We start from the raw sequence: 22756 nt of genomic DNA, 5'->3' as shown, positions 1-22756 counted from the left end.
GGAGGTTTGGCAGGGGGCCAGGGCTGTAATGGTGGAGGTGGCTGCCAGGAGAGGACAGTGAATTCCTTGGGGAAGATCTATTAGGTTTCCCAGCTCCTGCCTGTCAGAGAGGCTTTGCTCCTGGCTGTTTTTCCTTGCTGAGATGTTCTGCCTTTCAGGCTGCTCAATGAACAGTTCAAACCACCTCCCAGTGCTCATTGGATCAGCAGTGTGGTGGTGTGGGATCCTTCCTGAGCACCAGGAACGTGTGAAAAGCAGCAGCAGGACTTTCCTGGGTAGAGGCAGAGGGATCCCTTGAGGGCAGCACAGATACAAATCTCAGAGCAAAGCCCTGGAGAACAAGCCTCAGCTTTCCTGCAGGGATAGGAGAATTGCAGCCAGCCTAGGAGAGCTCTCCTGGGCTCTTCCAGGCTGATGTGTCCCTGGAAAGGCCCCTGGGAGCTTTTGTTACGTTTCCTGAGCTTTCCCCAATCTTTAGTCATTATCCTCAGCTGAGGATGCAGGTTTGCAGGAGCACTAATGCCTGGTGTTGGCAGTGGGGAAGATTTTTGGGGAGACAGACAAGAATGGTGATAATGGGTGGGTAACACCCACTCTGGGTGCTGGGGCCCACTTCATCTTTCCTTCTGGAGGAAGGTGTGCTTAGAGGTGGCACATGCCCTGCCTGGGCCCTGGCTGCAGTCACCTGGGTCTCTTCTCTTTCCCAGACATTCCCAGGTTAAATTCAGACCTTCCCTCCCATGGGATCCCTGCCATCAGCCAGGGGTGGTGGCAGCAGCTCAGCTCCACCCTCAAGGTGCCGCTCACCTCTGAGTCTGACACTGCCACACCTCGGCAGCCCCCGTGTGGCTGGCACGGCGTCCTGGCCCGTCAGGACACTGCACAAACACGAGGTGACAGGGCCAGCGAGGGCACGGCCAGCGGGGGCTGTCGCTGTGCATCCGTCACCTCCGGCTGCCGCGGGGCACAGGCTGCACAAAGGCACGGCAGGAGCGGCCTGGGAGGCCAGGCTGCCTCAGGAGAGCTGCTCTCCCAGGCACTCACCCCTCCCTGGGTGGGGGGAGGAAAATTGACAATTTATTTGGGCACAAAGTTGAGGTTTTGCTGGGAAAAAACCTGCTTGTTTCCTAGTCAGAGAAGTTGAAAGGATGTGTGCTAGTGTGGTCCCAATGCCACAGGGTTCTTCCCCTCCTGCCAGTCACAGGGATGCCAGCAGCTCCTGGGACCAGAGCTCAGCCATGGGAGGGGGCTGCAGGTCTCTGAAGGGTCCTGGACCCCCTGTGCTGCATGTGATGGCCACACGCTCCTGCTCCAGCTGTGGATGGGACACTGGTGACTGGCAGAGGGGTAGGATACCCTTATCCCTCTGTGGGATCAGACAGGCATTTTGGGGGGCCAGAAGTACTCCCTGTTTCAGGAAGAGGGAAGGGTAGGTGCCAGGGAAGGCAGCGCAGGGGAAATGAGTGGGGGGCTCCATCTGCAGGAAGCACCAGGGCTTTGCCAAAGGCAGTCCCAAAGGCAGTGCCCATCCCTGGTGGTTTCTTTCCCCTGCATCTAAAGCCTGCTTGTTCCTTTCGGGGTCTGGATGTGCCCTTGTGTCAGTCAGTGCTGCTCCTTCCCCATCTCCCAGGCATCATTGAGGGGCCCTGCCCTCCCAAGGACAAAGCACTGGGTGCTTCTCTCTCACCAGCAGCACACCAGCAGCACATTTAACCCCCTTGCCAAGGCCACCTGAAGGCCATTTGATGGGAACAGGATGCTCCCTGTGCCAGGCCTGCAGGAATGCAGGGCTCCCTCAGCCTCCCACCGCTGTGCCCGTGAGCTGCACACTGCTGCAAGGGCAAGGAGACACTCAGCCCAGCGTGAGCTTAAAAAAATAGGCATTTTTATTCCAATGGAACTAGAGAATTACGGCCCAGGAGAGGGGAGGATTACTCACATTTATCGATAGGCTGATTGGGTTACTGCCTAAATAGCTGTGCTCGAGCAGCGTGTCCGCCTCAAGGAGAAGCAGCGGGGAGCGCGTGGCGCATCGGGGACCTCGGTGTCCTTGGTGGCACTGAGCAGTGCGGGCTGGGGCGCTGTGGCTCGTCACCTCGTCCTGCCTGGACGATTTACAGCTTCTCGGGAAGCAAAAGCTTGGAAGGTTTGCTTGGCTGCGTGGCTGGTCGGGCGCTGAGCTCCATCCCTCCTGCATGGCCACGTCTGGGGAGGGCTGTGGGGGTGTGCACCCCCCGTTTGTGACAGGGTCACAGTCCCCTGCTCCCAGCCATGACATGCTGATGGTGTGTGCTGGGAGAGGACGGTGGCATCACCAATCCTGAAGACCCTGGCATGAGTCTCAGTGTCCAACTTGTCACAGCTATTCCTTAGCCTGGGGGGTCTGTGGCAGTGGTGTCAGGTTGGGCATCTCACGCCTGAGGACGTGACAGACCCCCAGGCCTGGTGTCACACTAGGGAGGGCGGGTGCCCAAATGAAGGGGTGTTTCTCCAGCATGCTGGGTTCGTCAGCATTACCCATGTGCTAACAAGGGCATTGCCAGCAGATTATGCAAGGTGCTCGTGCTGGGCACCAATGTGCCCGTGGCCCAGAACCCACCAGGAGCCCGTGGCTGAAGCAGTTGTGGGTGATGTCAGTCGCTCCCGTGGGTTGTAGTCAAGCCAGGAATTCGGGATGCCCATAATCCTGATCTAGCAGCGATGGAGCAGACCAGCTCTCGGGAGGCCTCGGCTCTGCCCCAGCTCTGTCCCACTAAGACACAATGGGGGTGTCAGAAAAGACAGAGCTGATGGACTCTGAGTCCGACTTGAGCTGCAGGACCTTGGGGTGCTTGGGGTCGGGGAAGTCCTCGCCAAGGGCCAGGCGGATCTTGCCGTTCTGTGCCTCCCTGATGGGCTCCAGGAACACGACGTGTTTGTTGGCGCTGGCCTTGCGGTGCGGCCCGTCGGTGGCAGGGGGAGTGGTGCTCAGGATGGAGGACTGGGCGCTGCACTCCTGCGGGGGGCTCAGCGGCGCCGGCCGCCTGCAGCAGCCCAGGCAGCGGCACGGCGTCAGGTACAGGTAGATGATCACCAGCACCAGGCTCACGATGCAGCCCAGCAGGGTCGTGAGGCCAGTGCTGAAGGTCTCCGCAGCTGCCTTGGGGTAGAGGACGGTCACGTTGAACTCGCACATCCTGCTGAAGTTGTAGGGGCTGTTCATGGCCAAGCCCACGTAGACCCCCGAGAGCCAGGGCTTGGCTGCGGCGATCCTCAGGCTGCCGTTGCGATGGACCTCCAGGGAGCGATTGCTGTTCCCCGGGTGTTTGATGGGCTCGTGGTGAGGGGTGATCCACATGGAGGTGCTGGCAGTGTGGGGCAGGCTGCTGTTACTGCTGTTACAGGTGAGCAGGACAGGCTGGCCCACCACCACCTCCAGGTGTGAGAGGTGTGGGTCTTCAGTGCTCGCCGAGCAGTTCTCAAACATGTCTCTGTGCTTGAGGAACTTGATCAGGGACCGGGGCACGTTGTCAGACACCTTGCAGGTGTGCTCCTCTGAGAAATCTTTCACAGAGCTGAAACCTCGCTGATTCCAGCGCTGAAGCATCAGGTAGAGCTGGCAGCTGCACCTGATGGGGTTGTTGTGCAGGTACAAGCCATTGCCGACGTTTTCGGGCAGAGCTGCCAGCACCTCCACGGGGATGCTGCTCAGGCTGTTGGAGGAGAGGTCCAGCGTGCGGAGCTTGTGGATTCCCAGCCCCTGCACAGCATGGAAGGGGAAGGTGGTCAGGTTGTTCCAGCTCAGGTAGACTTTCCTCAGATCGCTCAGCTTGGCAAAGGCGTTTTCATCCACCCGCTTGATGTGGTTGTCGTAGAGCAGCAGCTCCTCCAGGCTCACCAGCGCCTCGAAGTAGTGCCTCTCCACGGCTTGCAGGTGGTTGGAGGACATGTCCAGGTGCCGCAGGAAGGAGGCGTTGTGGAAAGCCCGCGGAGAAAGGACCCGAATCTGGTTGTGGCTGATGTGGAGGGCCTCGAGGTGCGGGAGGGCGGCCAGCCAGTGGTCGTGGAGCTGGCTGAGGGCGTTGTGGCTGAGGTCCAGCGTGGTGGTGGTGGGCGGCAGTGCCTGGGGCACCCACCGCAGCGTCTGCCGGCTGCAGCTCAGCAGGTCGGAGGTGCAGATGCAGGTGTTGGGGCAGCGGTGGGGCTGCGGGGAGGCTCGGGGGGCGCACAGCTGGAGCAGCAGCAGGAACAGCTTTGCCACCCGCGGCCACACCGAGTCCGCGGTCGCCGGCGAGGACATTGTGGCGGGCAGGAGCCTCTGTACAGCCCCGCGGCACGGCCAGGCTCGATGAGACGCGAGAAAAATCTGCCGCCGTCTTTCGTCTCTCCCCCAGCGCTGCCTTGGCTCTACCAGGCATCCACAGGCGCCCTTTTGCACCCCGCGGAAGAGGATCCCGATTCCAGCCGTGGGGCCTGAGGAGACCCAAAGGGCGGCATCGCCCTGCCCGGCCCTGCCGCGGCTCACCCGAGGCTGCCTCGTACCTGCGCTGCCGGGGGCCGGGCGCTGCCGGGGCTGGCTGGGCGCCGCCGATCAGCGCCGGGGGGCTGGGGCGCTCGGGCTGTGTCTGTGTCGGGCTGGGCGGGCGCCTCGCTGCCTCCCGGAGCTGCTCATCCCTGGAGCGCGAAGTTTCTCAGGGCTCGGCGCCGCCGGGGCACATCCGCACGCTGCGACCTCCGGGGAGCCTGGTGCGGCTCCGTCCCGGGCAGCATCTCCGGGAGCTCCGGGAGCCGATCCCGCTCCTGCCCCTATTTACGGGCGGGCGGTGCGCGGCGAGGGGGCCGGGCGGGATCTCATTGGCCCCGGCGCGGGGAGTGGTGGCCCTGGCCCGGTCCCTGTCCCCTTCCCTGGCCGCGGCCCTCCCTGCGGGTGGGCAGAGGATGCGCAGCCAGCACCGACCCTGCGTGGTCGCTCGTCCCCAGGGGAGCTGAGGATCCCTGGCCGTACCGGTGTGCAGCCGCCGGGGAGCTGAGGATGGAGGCTGTAATCCATAGAGCGGCTGCTCCGCCGCTGCCCAGCCGCTGGCAGAATGCTGGAATAAACCCGTCACCTCTGGGAGCTCCTCGTGTCACATCCTGCACCAGGCTGCGAGTGGGGATGGCGGTCACCTCCCCCCAGTGCTGCTTCTCTGCCAGCCGCGGTCCGTCCTGCTCCCTAATCCTCATCACCCCACGGGCTGGGGACCCCCCAGCACCCCCGGCCCTGCGGTGGGCAGGGGGGCTCAGCCCGGTGGGGTCCCCACGGCAGAGGGGGTGCCGTGGGCTGCTGACAGGGAAGGAGTGGCCACAGGGTGAAGGACACGCAGGAATGTCATTATCCAGAGCTCAGGCGGTTTAGTGGGAAGAGGAGAGCTGGGGAATTGTTTTCCATTAGGGCAGCAAAAAGCTAATTTGGCGGCTGCGGCTGCTGCGAGTCAAGGGGCTGTTAACCCCCTGCGCCCTGGCTCAGCCTGTGCTGACTGGCTGCTCCCTTGCCCCTCCTGCCGCTGGGGCTGCTCTGCTTGCCCCTGGGCCGGCCACGGAGCAGCTCTGCTCCTGCCAGGGACTGTTACCAGGCACTGGTGCCCGAGGGAGGCACTCATTAAGGCGACCTTCATCCGTCCTGGCTGTGTCCACTGAAATCAGGGAGGGCCTTTTGGGGGGGACCCGTTTGCCCTGAGCGCACCCTGAGCTGTCCTGTCGGTGCAGGAGGGCCCCAGCCCCCGTGCGAGGCTCTGCAGAGCATCTCCCCTGAGGTGCTGTGACCAAGGGCAGCGCTGGATGCCTCAGCTGCCCTGCAGCAACCCCAGGCTCAGGCACTGGCCCGAGGGCTGCAGCCTCAGCAAGTGCTGAAGCACTGCATCGATCCAAGCCTCTGAGTCGGGGTGCCAGAGGAGGAGGAGGATGGCTGCTGCTCTTTGGCTGCATCTGAGCATGGAGCAGGGGGACAGCAGCTGGGGATGCTGGTGTGGGAGCACAGGGGGGTTGTCTGAGCTCTGTGTTCCCCGGCAGGACCGAGCGCGCCACGGCGGTGCTGCTGGCAGATCCCTGCTTCCAGCTGCGCTCCATCCAGTACCTGCTGGGCCACGCCGAGCCCTCGGCCCTGGCAGCAGCTGCCCCGGCCACAGACAAGCGCCACTTCTCCCTGCACACCTGTAAGTGTTGGCACTGCACTGGAGCTGGGCTCTGCTCACCTCCCAGCCACAGCTGGGGAGGGGGGAATGGAGCTGTGTCCCCTGCAATGGGGCTGCTGGTCTCTGTGTTCCCTGCAACATCCCAGCCCTTTTAGTCTCCGGGGACAGGTGTCTGTGCCCTCCTCCACTACTCCATAAGCAGCACTTTGGATGGGGATGTATCCAGTGCCAGCCATTAGTTCTGCCCTTCTCAGTGTCTGGTGCTCCCTGTCCTGCTGGTCCCCAAGGGCAGCTGCAGCCCCTGTGCATCACTCAGCAGCCTCAGGACAGCCTGAGGGTCCCATTCACCCTACAAACACCCAATTTACTCCCCAGACACAGAGTACATCAGTACTGAGGAGCTGACAAAGGTGGAAAAGATGCTGAACCATCTGAGTGAGGAGTCCAAGCAGGCAGCTGCAACCACACTGGTGAGTCCTGCCCCTGCCCCAGCCCTGTCCCAGTCCTTGACAGCAGGCCTGGGACACGGGACTTTGGATGGCCCTGCTAACTCCTGGTAACCCCCACAGCCCACCAGCGAGGAAGACCTGTGCCCCATCTGCTACGCACACCCCATCTCGGCCATCTTCAGGCCCTGCTCCCACAAGTCATGCAAGTGAGTAGCTCCCATGTGTGACCTCCACCAGGATGACTCCAGCCCCTGGCCCTGCCCTGTGCCGTGTGGGTGGGGGCTGATGCTCTTTCCTCCTCTGTCCCAGAGCCTGCATCAACCAGCACCTGATGAACAACAAGGACTGCTTCTTCTGTAAGGCCACCATCACAGGGGTGGACGACTTCACCAAGCCAGCCAGCTCGTAGAGCCCAGCCCCACGGGCTCCCCCAGCGGAGCGGGGCAGCCCCCCCGCCTCACACTGCCTTCTCCCCAAACCCTGCCCTGCTCAGGCTGTGGCACCGTCACCCAGAGGGGCAGGGCCCAGCACGGGGCAGCAGCGTGAGGCGGGAGGGCTGCAGGGTGGGAAAGGCAGGTGCCCAGCAGCCTCTCTGCCCCAGGGGCCGTTCTCAGGGAGGGGAGCCCAAGGCCTCGGCTCTGCGGCAGTGCTGGGAACACACGGCAGCCCCGGGGCCAGGGCAGGGGGCTGGGCTGGGCATTTGGGCTGTTAACTTGCCCCTGGCTGGGGGCTGACTTCATGAAAAGCAGCATTAAATTATTCTTCCTTATGTGGTGCCCTGAAAGATGGGAAAGGGAAGGCCCCCGGTGTTGGGGCCGCACTCAGGTGATGCTTAACAGTAAATGGAAATATAAATATTTAATCCAAGGAGAGCTGGGAGCACAGGGCCTGCTGGGGCTGCTACATAATGATGCGTGGCTCTGGCACAGACTCGGCGATGGATTTGTGTGGCAGCACATTGGCCCCGTTGAGGTAGAGCTCGTCGTTGACGATGACATCCTCGCCCAGCACAGTCACGTTCTCCATGCGCACCTGCCCAGAGAGGCCCTGTCACACCCCTGGGCTCGGGCTCCTGCTCCTGCCTGCAGGCACCACAGCCCGAGGAGGTGGGAGGGCAAGAGCTGAGTCCCCATCCCCTGCAGGCACCCATGTCCTCACCCACTGCCCCACGGAGCAGCTCCAGCCCACGATGCAGGACTCCAGCCAGGAATGGGAGCGGATGCGGGCGCCTTCCAGCACAGTGCAGCGCTTGATGCGCACCCCGTCCTCCACCACCACGCCGGCCCCGATCGTCACGTTGGGGCCGATGACACAGTTTGCCCCAATCTTGGCACTGGGGTCCTGGAAGGAAGAGGGCCCATGCCAGGGTCGGGAGGGCAGACAGCTCTTGGCGTAGCCCATGCCACTTGGCCAGCCAGGGGAGAGGAGGGCACAGCTTGAGGATGGCAGCGAGGACAGTGGTGGGACAATGCAGAGAGCTCATGACATGCCCGGGGCTGGTGTGCTGGGGGCTGGCACTTACCACCAGCACATTCCCCACGACACCGGGCCCCGAGTGCAGCTTCTCGGGGTGCTGAGCCCGCAGCGCTTGCAGGTACATGCACATGCCCGTAAGGAAATCCTTAGGCTGCCCAATGTCCATCCAGAAGCCTGTGGGGACAAAGCCACGGTGACAGCCCCCAGCGTGAGGGTGGCAGTGCAGGCAAGACCCCCGATGCTGCCTGCACTGTGCTCAGGGCCTTACCCTGTAGCTCCATGGCGTAGAGCTGCCCGTCCTGTGCCATGGCAGGGAAGATCTCCTTCTCGATGGAGGTGGGGCGCAGCTGCGAGGATGGAGCACGGGGCTGAGCAGGGGGCACAGCCCCTCAGCCCGGCCCAGCCTGGCACCCCAGCTCGTACCTGGATGCGTTGCAGGATGCCAGGGTTAAATATGTAGAGGCCAGCGTTGATCTTGTTGGACACAAAGACGCGCGGCTTCTCCACGAAGCGGCAGATGCGGCCCGTGTCGGCCTCGCACACCACCACGCCGTACTTGGCCGGCTCCTCCACGCGGGTCACCACCAGGGAGCCCTCGCCGCCGTGCTGCCGGTGGAAACGGGCCAGCGCCGCGAAGGGGAACTCGCAGATCACGTCGCTGTTGAGGACAAAGAAGGGCTCCCCGTCCTCGGCCAGCAGGTCCCTCGCCAGCGCCAGCGGCCCCGCTGCGCGGCCGTGAGTGAGGCCGCAGGGACAGGGTGAGCCCGGGTCCTGCTGGCCCCACCTCTGCCCGGCCCAGCATCCCTCCCGAGTCCCCAACCCTCTGGATCCTCACCCGGCCCGCTGTCCCTGGTCCTGCCCATGTCCATCCTGGCACACCCCTCCTGATTCCCCTGCTCCAGCCGGCCCTACCCATCCACAGTCATGCTGCTGCCCATGGTGTCCCACTGCCGGCGTCCCCCAGCTCTACCCGTCCATACCCACCCTCATGCCCACGGTGCCCCCTCCCAGCGTCTCTAGCCGTGCCGTATCCATCCCGGTGTCCCCCCCTAGCACCCGCCCTGCTGTCCCTGGACCTCCTCCATCCCGCCTGCGCCCGCCCTCCAGCCCCAAGCTCCCGCCCGAATCCTACCTGTGCCCAGCGGCTCCTTCTCGTGGGACATGGAGATGCGGATGCCGAGCTGCGGGCACAGGGTGAGCGGCGGGACAGGCCGGGTAACGGGGGGAGGAGGGAGGACACAGAAGGGCTCTTACCCGTTGTTCCTGCTCCCGCATAGCGGCCTCCAGCGCGTCCGACATGTAGCTCACCGCCAGCACCACATGGCTGACGCCCGCCTGCGGGAGCGCGGGTCAGCCGGCGGCGGGGCGGCCCCCGCGCCCCCCGTGCCCCGCGCCCCCACCTGCCGGAGAGCTTCGAGCTGGTGGAGCAGCACCGCCTTGTTGCAGAACTCCACCAGCGGCTTCGGCCGGCTCAGGGTCAGCGGCCGCAGCCGCGTCCCGAAGCCGCCAACCAGGATCAGCGCCCGCATCCCCCGCGTCCCGCGTCTCACGCCAGCGCCCGCACCGACACGTCAGCGCCGGGCGCACCGGGCGCGTCACCGCCGCGCAGCGCCGCCCCGCCCAGGCCGTGCCTCCGCCGGGCCCTACCGCCCGCCCCGACACGCCGCCTTCCTGCCCGGGCCCTACCGCCCGCCCCCATGCACCGCCCCGCCCGCCCGGGCCCGGCCTCCGCCAGTTCCTACCGCCCCCGTAACACTGCCCCGCCCGCCGGGTCCCACCGCCCCCAACACACCGGCCCGCCCGCCAGGCCCTGCCTCCGCTGGGCCCTACCGCCCGTTCCCGACACCCGCCCGCCCCGCACATTCCCCCGCCCAGCCGGCTCTGAAGGCCCGCCCGGGGCCCATGGCCGTACGGCCGGGTCGGTGCTGCAGCCACCGCACCCTGCCCGGGGCGGCCCCGATGAGAGGAGAGCAGCGGCAGCGGCCGCACCGGGTGGAGACGTTCATCCAAACCCCCTAAACCCCACGGTTCACACGGCGGGAGAGGCAGGCACGGCACGCCGCGGACAAAAACAGATCCTTTAATGGTTTTTGGTTCTCTGTGAAGCACAAACAGGGTGGTTATTCATGTAAAAACAAACGGGGCCAAGGCTATGTACAAGCTGTGGAGTCCCACCGCGGTGGTCCGAAGGGAGGGAGGCGGCTCCCACTGAGCACCGGCAGCGTGGCCCGCCCGTCACGGCCCGGTGAGGCGGGGAAAGGCAGGAATGAGAGCGGGGGACAGCAAGGGGCTCTCCCGGCCTGGCTCACCCGAGCACAGCCCGTGGGGACAAGGACATGCAGAGGTGGGTGGCGACGGGCCACGCTAGGGCAGGGCCAGGGAATAATGCAGCTCTTGTGGGTACCTACACCCCTGCAGTCACCCAGCCTCGCTGCCTCCTGCAAACCTGCTCCCTGAAAAGCCTGCGAGTCCTGGCAAGGTAGGGACCCGCAGGAGCAATGAAGTAACCCAGTGCAGGGCAGCGTGCCATGGATAAAGGTCCTTCTCCAGAGGATGGAAGGGGAGCAGTGGCTTGGGCAGGCTTTGAGGAGCTGGGAGACAGGCAGAGAAATGGGGCAGCTCTCCTGTCCCCTTCCACACCAGTGCCACAGACCTGTGCCTGAGATGTGGCAGCCGTGCTTTCCGAGCGGCCTCTGCGCACACGGAGTCGGCACACATGCGACATGCGAGTATTCCCCAAACAAGCATCCCTGAAGTAATTAAAAAAACCCCCAACCCTGGCCTTGTGGGTACACAGGGTCATGGTAATGCCATGGAGCAAGTCAGTGAGAGCGGGAGGGAGCAGCCAGGGCCCCAGCACAGAAACAGGAGCTGAGGTGGAGCAGGGTTCGGTCCGGTACCACCAGGCCACAGTATCAAACGTTAATTCCTCATCAAAGGAGGCTGGGGACATTTATTTTGGGAGACACTGACTCCATGAAGCAAAGCTGAACAGTCAGGCAGTGGTACTGAACAGTCAAGACAGTGGCTCTCACTGCTCAGCTGGGTCACCCCCTCACCTGGCCTCTAGAGACCCTCAGGGAGGGGATGGGGATCAGCCCTAAGCCTCAGCCTCCCCTTCCACCACCTCCAGACCCGTTGGAGAGCAGGGCCTGGGGGCAGAGGGTCCCCGGGGGAAGAGGGCAGCTTTGTGCTGGAGGGACATACTCTGTACTTTACAGGAGGGGAGGGTTGAAATGGTCCAAAATGCCCCACTGCAGCTGGGGTCATGTTAACTGCTACAGATACTATTGCTAGCCCACGAGCTGAGCGCTTTCAAGTCAGTGGTCCAGGGCAGAGTCACTCCTGCAGAGCCCTGTGCCTGCCCATGCCATGCCATCAGGGAGGAAGCAGACCCCAGGCTCAAGCACAGCTCCACGTGTGTGGCATTCCCTCCGGGCCACAGCTCTGCCAGGGATTGCATTTGGTCATTTCATTTCTGTGTTTGGGGTAGATACTCACAGTGCCCAAACAGCAGAAAAAGGCAGCATCAAAAGCAAAGCCCCATTGGCAAAACCCAGGGCAGAGCCAGCAACACCAAACACAGGGACTGGCACCTGACTGCTCACCGGGGGCCTCACAGACGCTGCCAACCGTCAGGCAAGTGCCCTTTCCAACAACTCAGGAGGAATTCAAAGGGGAAGCTCCTGAGACAGAAGGCTCCTCACACCAGAGCTCCAGCCTCATCAAGAGCCCTGGGCTCTCCTACTTTCTCTTCCCTATGTCCAGGTCCTCCCTCCAGAATGCACATATGACGAGCGAAGAACCAGGACACCTGACACCCAGCAGACACCTACAGAGCCTCCTGCAGAAGGCAGAGCAAGTGTGGTCAGAACCATCCGGGCAGCACGAGCAGTTCTTCCATCCTGCCTCACCTCAGCTCTTCTATCCAAATACATTTAAAAAACAACAGAGCGATACAGTTGTTTAAAACCAAATTTGTCTGTGTTTTTCCTGTGGTAGTGGGTGGTCTTGTCTGCTCCTGCCACCAGGACAAGAATAAGAGGCCACAGCCCAGAGCTACTGGTTTTCCTCCCGCATCTGTTCCATGATGTTGATGAGGCTCTCCAGCCCGAACACGTAGCCCATGTCGGGTCCGTCGTGCACGGTGGGGTCGTCGCGGAAGCCCTTGAAGGTGCTGTGAGCAAAGTCAATCATGCGCACGTCCACCTTGGGCTGGGCCGAGGAGCCGGGCTCCGAGCTGCCGCCCTCCTGGAGGCTCTCGGGGCCCGGGCCCGGGCCCTCCCCGCGCTTCAGGCGCGCCTCGGGCCGGCGCTCCAGCGGGGTCCCCGCGCGGCTGTCCTTGCCGTCGTAGATGATGAGCAGGGAGCTGGAGTAGAAGCGGTAGGAGGCCTGTCTCTCCAGAACCGCCTTCAGGCTGCGCAGCTTGGCCAGGACAGGCTCAAAGAGGTCCTTGCGCAGCTCGATGCCGTTGTGCAGATACTGGTAGAGGGCGTTGCGGAAGCCTTCGATGGAAAGGCCGCGCCCGTAGTATTTATTCCTGCATAAGTAATGCCCCGTGTCCAGCTGATAGACCTGGAACACCAAAGGAAATGCACATCAAGTGGGAGCAATGGGGTACGGCCATGCAGAGAGCCCTGAGCTGTCCTGCACTGACAGGGCAGAGGAACTCATCCTATCCCCATTATGACTGAGTGGGAGCAGGAGACAGCTCTGCCCATTCCCTGCATCCCAGAGCAGCTCATGGGTGCTGCCAGACTCAGGATGCCTGAGCACTACTGTTCTTCCAGGACACCCAAAAGGGGCTCACGAGTGCCAGTGCCCCAAAAAGGCATGACACAACTGACCCCAAGAGTTAAAAAGCCAAGTCTTACAGCAACTCAGACAATGCTCTGGCAGCAGGAGCTGCTGACACCTATTGCCATTACATGGCAAGTGATTAATGAGGAGCCCTCATTGCTTCACAGTCTGTGGGCAGAGATTGGGGTTTACAAGATCTGGTTCCTTCAGCAGGTGGGGAAAGGAGCAATTATTGCACAATAGCAAATCCTTGTGCACAGGCCCAGGCACAGCAGAGCAACCTTTTAACAATCAGTGCAGTATAGAAGGAAATGCCAGACAATTCCATCCCCAGACATTGTGATTCTGGCTGAACACTAAGCCACAAAAATAATTTTATTACAAAATCCCCTAACTGTCTGTGAACAAAGGAGTTCTGGACAAAGGAGGCTATCTCAGGGAACGCAGGTTCAATTGTTTTAGGCTTAGAAATAAAGACAAAAATAGCATGAATGCTGCTGTACCTACCTGCAGAGGGAGGTTCAAATTCAGTGCTCAGCAGGAAACACTAACTGGGAGGCTTAATGCAGCTGTGAAAAGGAAGGTACAGCATCTGCAGCCTGGGGGACCCCTACCTGCATCCCACACACACGCACACCCAAGGTGGCAGAAGTGCTCTGTTCACACTTCTTCATCTGCCGAGCAGCCTTCTCCTCAGAGGCATCATCTCCGTGCTGTCTGGTCCCCATCTTCAGATCAAGCACACAGGGAAGCTTGAAGTGATGCACCACGTTCTCCAGCAGCAGGAACTCTGGGATTTGTGTCAAGGAGAGCTCACCCACCACAGACAGGGACCTGGGCCAGCAGGAGATAGGGCTGGACAACAAATGTGCAAGTGCTCATTCTATTTGGTTCATATAGGAACCAAAGAGCAGACAAGACAAACAGCTTGGTGAGCTGAAGGACAAAATCCAAACAGTGGACCCGGACTTTCACAGCTGGGAGGAGGAAACAGCCTTAGAAAGTGGAACAGCCAACAGTAGGAAGGTCACATGCAGTTGTACTGGAAATTCAGAGGGGAAACTGAAAAGCAAAACATTGGTGTCAGGAAGGACATAGTATGCCAGTAGGAACTGCTGATCCATTAAGAGAGAGCTTAAAGTCTAATCAAATTAGCCATTTGACCATATGGATAAACAATACAAAGCCCACAGACTGAAAACTCAAGGGCCAATTAATGGCAGGGTTGGCCTGTCCAGAACAGCAGCACTGCCCAACACACAGGGGGGAGCTGGGGAGGTGACAAAGCCAGGAAACAGAACAGTAACAGGAGCCCTCTGTCACCAGCACACAATGGGCAAGCCCCTGCACTGGGGCACAGCACTAAAAACACACCCCAGGCACTCTGTACACCAACTTGATCCAAAAGGGGGAAAAAACACCCCAAAAGTTTGCCCTAAGGAGTCTCACAGGGCAGAGATCAACATGTAAAATCTGAAATGGCAACCAGAGCACAGCTGGATTAAACGTGCAAGAGCGGAACTGTGTTTGGTCTAGAAAGAGGAACTTCATAAAAGTAAGGAAGTGTGCTTAAAAAGGAGAGGGCAGCCAAAGAGAATGACTTCTCTGCAAGTGATGCAAGCTATTTAAAAATAAAATCTGGAGTCTCCAAGCCCACACTTGAGAATTGGAGAAGGAAGCCCAGGCAGTTAAAATGATGAACACAGCTATTAAAAGTAAGCTTGTTTCTATGTGAGGAAAACAGAATCCAGGTGAAACAAAATAACCCTGCAAGCTGGCAAGTTTAGCAAAGGTAGGAGGAGTCATTTGTGAAGGCACAGAAAACAAACCCATCTTCAACCATATGAAGAGGTCAGTCAGACTGCCTGAAGGTGGACTGATATCTTTAGGGCCCCTTCCAATCCAAACCATTCTATGACTCATCAGTGTCACAGTATGGGAAGCAGGAAGGAACAGCTGAAAGGAACATGTAACTCAACTGTGGCTGAGCACAGAAATGCCAAGGGAGATGCAGGCCTGGCTGCCTCAGGCACAAACGGGCGAGGGCAGGGCAGCAGCAGCCTGACCCACCCAGCTGTGCCTCCCAAAGGATACTGTACAGCTTCCTGTCCTTGGACTCGGAGCGCATGCGGCTCAGCTGCTGCTTGTGGCAGCGCAGGCTCCAGGGGTTATAGCTGATCTTCTCGGAGCTCAGCCCGCTGTTCCCATCCAACATCTGAAATGGAACATCTGAGTGGATGTGCAAGTCCACCCTGGGACTCTTCGTTTCCTGGATGCTGCTGGTGTAAATACAGAACAAACCTGCCGGTTAGAATCCATCAGTTCTTCACACACAACGGTCACATCCTCCCCTGGCACGCAGCCATCTCCTGTTCCTTCTCCTGCTGCACACAATGCAAATCTTCTAACAGCAAATCCTCACCAATACCCTGGGCTGTGCACCATGCTCCAGGATCTGGCCTATTTAATATCTCTGCTAATAGAGCAAATAGGAACATTTGCTCTGGTCTATTTAATATCCCTACTAATAGAGCAAACAGGAACACTTGCTCCTCTGGAAGCTCTGGCTGGGATGAGGAGGTAGAGGACCCATATTCAAAATACCCTGGGAAGAAATCCCTGGGTTAATAACCAGGTGGACTGAAGAGTGTTCAAATCTGCTCTGTATGCTTTGGTTTCACATCTGATACACTGCCAACACTTACCCTGTATCAGAAGCATTTCATATGGATGAATTGGTCCTGAACCCAGCAAAACTCCTGACACAGTCTGCATTGCCAAACTCTGCTGGGCTAGCAAGTGCACAAGAGCCTGGCCACCTTAAGGAATTGCAGAACATCCTCAACCAAAGGAGTAAGGAAGAGAGACCTCCCAATATTCATGCTGCCACTGGGCCCTCCAAGCTTTACCTTTCGGTGCTGTCACTGGCCAGGCCAGGCTTCTCCTCCTTGTGCTCGGTGCCGCTGCTTGACCTGTGGAGGCTGCGGCGCGAGTGCTTGCGCCGTGGCTGGTCCCTCTCGGGCAGATCATCCTGCTCCAGAGCCTCGTTCTCCACGTAGGGGTAGGCCACCAGGTTAATGTAGCCATCACTGTCCCCCTCAAAGCACACAGACACCACACCTGCCAGGGAGAAGCAACGCGTCAGTGCTCCTGGAGGAGGGAATGCACAACCATTATCAACCAAATGTTCTGCAGGAGAGAGGAAAACGCAGCTCACAGAGAAGCAAAGCAAGCCCAGAGCAATGAAAGAGGGGGAAGCTCTGCCACCGCAGGAAATAAGGACAAAAGTGCAGCTGGTAGGCTGAGGGTGTGATTTATTTCCTTCCTTCAGTCTTGCAGCAAATGTCAAACTGGAGAGAGTCAAGTACAGTCTGCCAAGATGCTGAGGGGAGCAAAGCATGTAAAATAATATCTGGTTTGTTTGGGTAAGTACCTACGTCCTGCAGAAGCGTTCCTGCTGCTGACAGGGACATCACTGGCCAAGCAGGACTGTGCTTTCTCTGCTAAAGGAGCTTTCCAGCATCAGAGCAATGAAGCACAGAGCCCTAAGGCTGAGGTGACAACTGCCACTCTTATCACAAGCCAGCCAGTCTCACAAAAAAGGGATCCGCAAGGGCCCAGGCCTTCCTAGCAATAAAAACAGGGGGCCCTGGAAGCATAACTACCTCTGCCAAGTGCAGGCAAGCAGGACCATGTGTCCTGTCCAGTTTCACCTTCTGAAGGCTCCTGGAAAGCACCACAGTCCAAGGGAAGTTACAGATCTTCCCCAGCACAGACTCAGAATGTATCTGGCCAACCACAGAGCAGGACTGCTGACACTTCCAGCTAGGGCTGACATCTTCATTTCTGAGACTACTGCCTCAGCCTGAAAATGAGGCCATCAGCCCATCTCCTGATGTGCAATGACAAAATGTTTCATTATCTTGTCACTAGTATTGACTAGCTGCCAGGAGTTTCAAATGACAGATGCACTGAATCAAATTTCTCACAAACATGAGGAAACCTTGCCCTGCCCAGCTGATGCAGGCCATCCTGTTCCCATCCTTCTTTTCTCCTTATCTGCACAGGACAATGCTAACAGGGTTCAGGTGGCTGAAACACGACTCCAGAATGCCACTACATAAATGCTACTCCAAGTGCTGCCTGGATGTGCCCAAGACACCTCTGTGAAGTCTTACAGTAACATCCAAGTGCTCAGACAGAAAATATCATACCCAGTGCTCCTCTCCCCCAGATCAGTGGGAAAGATTTCTAGGACTATGAGGAAACTGCACAGGATGAAATCTCACACTGGGAGGGACGTGCACATCCATGCCATTAGGGTACCAGGAAGTACTGACCTCAAGAAGACAACAGTCCATCTGCACTATCAGCCTAATCGGTTTTAAACAATCTCCCCAAGAAAAACTCCCATCATATGGACTCTAGGAACTACACAGGCTTCAGAGGGATTTCTGATGGGACACTAGAGCACTGTGTGCCCCCAGAATGGCTGGAGGGTTAAGAGAGGACCCATCTGTTGCAGACTGCTCCCCTCACTCATGACAACCTGTGTGCAGACACCGGGAGGGAAGCTGATCAGGCTGCAGCCAGATGCAAAGGCAGGACCCTGAACAGATGGTGGTCCCAGCTGTCTGTAAAGCCTCACCTTCCCAGTGCCACATGGAGACAAAGCACAGAGGGAACAGGAGCACTGAGCCCCCCAGAAGCCTACCTGACCACATCACCACCCTGAGCACAAACACACAAGGCTGGAAGCCTATCGAGCTCCTCAAAGACACAGCTGAGCTGCCAACCTCCTACAATGACACAGGCACTGGAAAATTCCACTCCTTCAAAGCAGCTGGGGACAAGGTTGCACCTCAGCACTGGGAAAGCCATACTTCCTGCTTCAGCAGCTTGCTGCTATGGCTCCATAAAAGAGATGGGATGAGGAAGCAATAAATTATGGAACTGGAACGTGCAAATGCTCATTCTATGATCTGGCTTCATTAGCTCAAGGTCAAGGCTGTAATTGACAATAACTTGGTAATAAAACTGCTTCAGTTACACATCCATAACCTTACACTTTGGACTACAACTGTCACACTGCACATTCTCTGTCTAGAAAGAGGAGCACATTCAAGTCAGTGTGCCTCCCAAAAAAACACCAAGACTTCCTCCTTTCCAAGTGCTGCTATCAAATTGCCAGCCCGCAAAAGGGAGTATAAAAAAAGCAATATGACCCCAAAAGACAGCAAGACAGCAGCAGCTGCAGGAAAATGGAAGGGCAGGTTCTTCAAGGCTGTAACCTCACCTTTGTACTCAGGTGTGAACTCCTTCATTTCTGGGGGCAGGGACTCGTAGAAGCGCTGCTCCCGGGTGATGAGGGGCTTGCAGACGGTGTGGTCGTCGTAGCGCATCATGCTGCTGTGCCCGCCCACCTGGTGGATGAAAGGCTCCAGCAGGACCCCCCGGTCTCCAGAGCGAGTGGCATTCTTGCCATACTTGCCCACTTCCATGGTTTGACAAACACACATTGCGTTGGGCACCCGTTGCACTCCTGGAGCATGGGGAGAGCCACATGGGCTGGGAGGGGTAGCTCAGCACTGGTAATTTGCTTCCTTGCAGTGATCTGAAAAAGCAAGAGATTCCTGTTAGTAAAGGACCACTTACACTCACCCCTTGTTCGCTTGGAGAAGTTTATGGTACTCTGTTTTCTGTTTGTATCCCGCTTGTTCCAGCATGCTCCTCACCACCTCTTTAATCCTACAGGTAAACACACACTAATTCAGAGGCAATCCCAACCAGAGCTCCTCCAATAGGATTGACAGCATACAGGGAAAGGAGGAAACAGAGCTATTTTAAGCCTCCCATCTTTATAAAATATTATTTCCTTCTCTGTTCATTTTATTACTAAGGCAATGGAGCAGACTGTGAGCTATAGCCCACACCTGCCTATCACTATTGGTGACTGACACAGGCAGTACAAACACTTCCAGAATCTGAAATCCCCTTCTCATGTCTCTGCATTTTTAACATCTAAGTAATTCCTGTTCACCTGCTACTGTCACAATGTTTCCTCCCTTAGTGCTCACTTCTCTTCAGGCACTGACATTAAAGATGCAGAGTAAGACAGTAATTCTGTCACTCTGTGTGCTGGAACTGCTCACATTCTCTCCTTTATTACTCTCAGCCTTTCAGAACAATTTTCTAATGCTTTCACAACACCTATATGCACAACAAGGCCCTGATCTCCAGAGGTAAGCAAGATATACCACTAAATCCAAATGAGATTACAAGTGCTTTAGAAAAGCAGATGGTCTTTTAGTGTTTGCAGAGTGCCCAGCACAGCCACAGGATGATGGAAAAGTAAAGCTGCACAAATTCTCTCAGATGACTTGCCCTTTTTCCAGCTTAGATCACAGCTGCCCCTGAGGCTGCTGGGGAAATGTCACAGGATTTCCTCACAACGATGAGTTATCCAAATGTTGGTACAAGACCCAAGTGGTGACTACAGTTTCCGAATGCACCGAATTTCCAGTTTCTTCACACAGTGTCAGCCAAGGGCAGTAATTTAAGAGCAGAGGGATCCTGGCGGCCTGAGCAGGGGACACGGCTCGGGCTGTTCCTCAGCTGGCCACGGGATGTCTCTGCAGCTCCACAGCACTGCCAGGCCCGGGGAATGCTGATGAACACCAGCTCATCTCCCCCGCTCCAATTCGGCCATGTCAGAGATGAAGCTCAAGAGATTCAAAAGGAGGGGTGATACTTCATAACATGTTTAACCCAATCCAACCCAAATTCCCCACAGCAGGACAATGCTTGTCTCTCCTTGTCTGCTCACTCCTGCTTGCTCCCTCACCCTGGGATTTTGGGATAGCATGAGTGTACGTACATTTGAGTTGAATCATCTCGCTGATCCTGTGGAAAACATTTCCTTTTGTGGTTACATGACCACACCACCACATTCAGTGCAAGGGGAATAATGTGAATATTTAGCTGGCTTTTAAGGCAGGGGTCAGGAAATAGAAGGGGGAAAACCCCACAACACAGATAGTCCCTCTCTGTAGTAACTCATGTCAAAGTCTGTTCAAGGCATCCCTCAAACTTTGTCTCCCAAACTCACTCAGAGTCTAAGCTGGATCACAAACAAAAACATGCTGGGGATTTCTCTCCTCCCTCTTATTTGCTTTATCAACAAGAGGAAATTTCAGCAGCAGACACACACATGTTTTAACTGGGTTTAACACAGTTAATATCCAAGAACAAGTGAGGTACCACCATCTGCAAGAGGTCAGCATTTCACAGATTCCAGACAAATCTTTCACAGACTCAAGTCTCCCTTTCCTAATGCAGTTTCTTGGATTCAATTTCTTTTATTTTGCCAATGACTAAAGCAGAGCTTTCAGCTATTCCAAACAATACAGAGGACAAACTTAACTTCACACCTTCCTGTAGTTCAAACTTCACAGGAAAGAGAAATACAGAATTTATCTGTGTGACAGTTGTTGTGCTCAGGAGACATGCACATGATGCTCAGGACTGCAGTCATCCAAGGGCTGCTGGGAAATGGCTGCGGCCACCAACTGTCCTGGGCTCACAGCCAAGTACCCCAGCACCCCCAGGAAACCCCAACATGGCAAATGTGGGTGTGCAGGCTGCCTGGGAGGAAGTGAAAGCCATAAACCCAAAACATTCTGAGGCTGTGACACAAGAGAAGGAGCTGGGCATCAGGTGAGGGGGGGCCCAAAGCCAGATACAACTGCTCTGCACATGCATCCACACACTCTAGAGAAACAGTCCTACAGGCAGTATTTGCCCATGTTCAAGTGAACGTGAGAAAAAAACATTTTGTGGCAAGCAGCATTTTGGAGGCATTTGTAAAGAGGAAGATTCCCACGGGGCTTGAGAAAGAGACTTCATAGCTCAGATCCAGCTTAGTGTTTTTCATCAAACTAACTCAAAGTAAAGGGTTACTACTAAACATGGACACTATCCACAAACAAAGACAGAAGAATCCCAGCTGTTTCAAATGAATATAAAGCAGAAAACTATTTGAAGTCCTAAATATTACTCACCCTTTGTCTGTTAAACAAAAGCATGAGTTCAACTATTTTAGCTGGCTTATAAAATTCGAAGTCCTTCCAATTAAACTGCAAAACACAGTGCACAGTCTACGAAACAGCTTCAGGGAGATCAGTTCCTTTGCTATCTCCCACCACCACCACTGCAGCTCAAGCAGCAGTGAAACACCCAGGCCAGTTGAGCACCCCCTTCCAACAGAATGATCTCTCCTAAAAAAGACAAAGTCTCCACTGAGCTGGAGTCAGGAAAGGTGGGGGGTGGGGTTTAGGAGCACAGTTATCTGTGACTACACAGACATACAACCCCCCATATTTCATTATCCTCCCCAGTAACAGACTCTTGCACTGGAACAGAATTTGCTCTACAATATTTACGTCTAGACATCTCTTTGTCAGTGTATCTGCTCCAAGTCTGATCTGCATACCTCACTGTTTAAACACTTCCTGGCAATAAGATCTGTTTTCTTGTAGTAACACATTTCCAAACAAAATTCACTAAGACATCCAAGATAACTCTGGTCTTCCTAACCCATTATGTGGGGTAAACCCTGTCCTCAAAACTAGCAGATGGGAATCACCCTCCAGCAGGGAATACATCCCTTTGTAGAAACAGTGCTGTGTTCTTGAAGACCCAGAGATCTCTAAAACATTACTGAACCTGGCTGAAGACCACAGGTGTCTTACCAGACCAGGATCAGACCCAAGGAGATGCTCCTGCCAGTTCACAGCACCAGAGAACAAGAACAGCAATGTCTCCTCTGAGGGTGCCACTTAAAGGAGACAGAAAAATGAGGTCAGCACATGACAAGAGGTGAGGGCAGGGAGCTGCAGTGCCATGGCTGTGAGAATTACAGCTGAGCACCCCACGATGCTCTGATGCCCCTGCTCTCTGTAAGCCATCTTGTACAGGAACACTGGCAACGCTTCACGACTCACTGGTGAAGCTACTTCCCTAAATAAAAGGGGAACAAAAGCTTTAAATTGTGATGAATCACACAGCAAGAACACTGCCTGCCCTCAGCAGCTCGCCCCAGGCCCTGCCGTAACCAGGGCTCAGGCAGATGGCCACTGATGGCTCTGGAGAGAGGCCACGGGCAAGGGATAAATACAGACCTCAACGTCACCATGACACAAGCTGGACTTTCCCTGAACAGCCCCAGAGCAGTCAGGAGCAAAGCACAAGAATAGAAAATACCAGTATAGCAAACAAGAGGAGCACAGCATTTGGTCAATTGGTTTCTGGTGAGCTAGACTCATTAGCAAAGGAAAGCAGAAGCATCTGTGCTGAAAAGCAGGGTTGTTTCTACTCATGCTGGATTGGATGAGGTATGAGAAGAAAATCCAGTCTAAGAAAGTAAAAAAAAAGTGTTTCCCACTGTGCTATGAGATCAACTTCCCAGCACAAAAGCAGGTTTGAAATGTCTGTCTAGTCAGCAGTAAATGGAGATGAGCCCTGGGACCTGGGCAGAGAACACAACTCTCCAGGAACCTGCAGCAACACTTAGGAGGTAACCAGAAACATTTGGCCTTGGTGACATCCAGGAAGCTACAAACTTTCCTAGCTTACTTAAGCACATAGCTTTGAATCCTGAGCCTTCTCATGCATCTTGTCCAACACTTGAACTACTACCAAATATCCTTTTTGGACAGGCTGCTCTCACCATGACAAGTGTGGCTCGTCAGATTGAGGCCAGGAAGTGGAACACAATCTACATACATGCATCCAAAGTGGAACAGAAGCCTTAGGAAAAGCTGCTCAAGAATGCCAGCTGAGGAGGAGAATGCAAACAGGGAGGAAGTGCAGTGAACAAGGGCT

At 56.7% G+C, this 22756-nt stretch overlaps 4 protein-coding genes across 8 annotated transcripts in view; 1 reads left to right on the top strand and 3 right to left on the bottom strand.

Annotated features, from left to right (window-relative positions):
- Window positions 1–7367, top strand: part of RNF123 (ring finger protein 123) — a 47950-nt gene extending 40583 nt beyond the window's left edge. For both annotated transcript variants that reach the window (XM_064723649.1, XM_064723650.1), the window contains exons 36-39: window positions 6028–6170; window positions 6525–6619; window positions 6719–6804; window positions 6908–7367. In XM_064723649.1, the coding sequence (XP_064579719.1) occupies window positions 6028–6170; window positions 6525–6619; window positions 6719–6804; window positions 6908–7007 (424 nt within the window). In that variant the 3' untranslated portion in view covers window positions 7008–7367. The remainder of the gene's footprint in view (window positions 1–6027; window positions 6171–6524; window positions 6620–6718; window positions 6805–6907) is intronic.
- AMIGO3 (adhesion molecule with Ig like domain 3) lies at window positions 1881–5851 on the bottom strand. The gene has a single exon (XM_064723651.1). The coding sequence runs from the start codon at window positions 4277–4279 to the stop codon at window positions 2753–2755; it is 1527 nt and encodes a 508-aa protein (XP_064579721.1). The 5' UTR covers window positions 4280–5851; the 3' UTR covers window positions 1881–2752.
- Window positions 7368–7430: 63 nt separating the features above from the next.
- Window positions 7431–9689, bottom strand: GMPPB (GDP-mannose pyrophosphorylase B). 2 transcript variants are annotated; one of them, XM_064723652.1, is made up of 8 exons: window positions 9475–9686; window positions 9329–9409; window positions 9207–9255; window positions 8498–8799; window positions 8343–8421; window positions 8121–8248; window positions 7757–7939; window positions 7442–7630 (listed from the first exon to the last, which is right to left on the bottom strand). In XM_064723652.1, the coding sequence occupies exons 1-8, from the start codon at window positions 9601–9603 to the stop codon at window positions 7499–7501; spliced, it is 1083 nt and encodes a 360-aa protein (XP_064579722.1). In that variant the 5' UTR covers window positions 9604–9686; the 3' UTR covers window positions 7442–7498. The 2 variants fall into 2 exon arrangements, with proteins under 2 accessions (XP_064579723.1, XP_064579722.1); XM_064723653.1 differs by lacking the exon at window positions 8121–8248 and having other exon boundaries at window positions 7431–7630; window positions 9475–9689.
- A 444-nt stretch (window positions 9690–10133) lies between these two features.
- IP6K1 (inositol hexakisphosphate kinase 1) overlaps window positions 10134–22756 on the bottom strand; it is a 36819-nt gene continuing 24196 nt past the window's right edge. For 2 of the 3 annotated variants that reach the window (XM_064723826.1, XM_064723827.1), the window contains exons 4-8: window positions 18171–18488; window positions 15784–15994; window positions 14969–15153; window positions 13489–13664; window positions 10134–12649 (exon numbers count right to left, since the gene is read on the bottom strand). In XM_064723826.1, coding sequence (XP_064579896.1) covers window positions 12134–12649; window positions 13489–13664; window positions 14969–15153; window positions 15784–15994; window positions 18171–18393 — 1311 coding nt within the window. In that variant the 5' untranslated portion in view covers window positions 18394–18488 and the 3' untranslated portion in view covers window positions 10134–12133. The remainder of the gene's footprint in view (window positions 12650–13488; window positions 13665–14968; window positions 15154–15783; window positions 15995–18170; window positions 18489–22756) is intronic. The other variant, XM_064723828.1, reaches the window with a different exon arrangement.

Source organism: Zonotrichia leucophrys, chromosome 12 (genome assembly GCF_028769735.1).
Source record: "Zonotrichia leucophrys gambelii isolate GWCS_2022_RI chromosome 12, RI_Zleu_2.0, whole genome shotgun sequence".
Classification (NCBI taxonomy): Eukaryota; Metazoa; Chordata; class Aves; order Passeriformes; family Passerellidae; genus Zonotrichia; species Zonotrichia leucophrys.
This window is presented reverse-complemented; position numbering and strand designations above follow the sequence as displayed.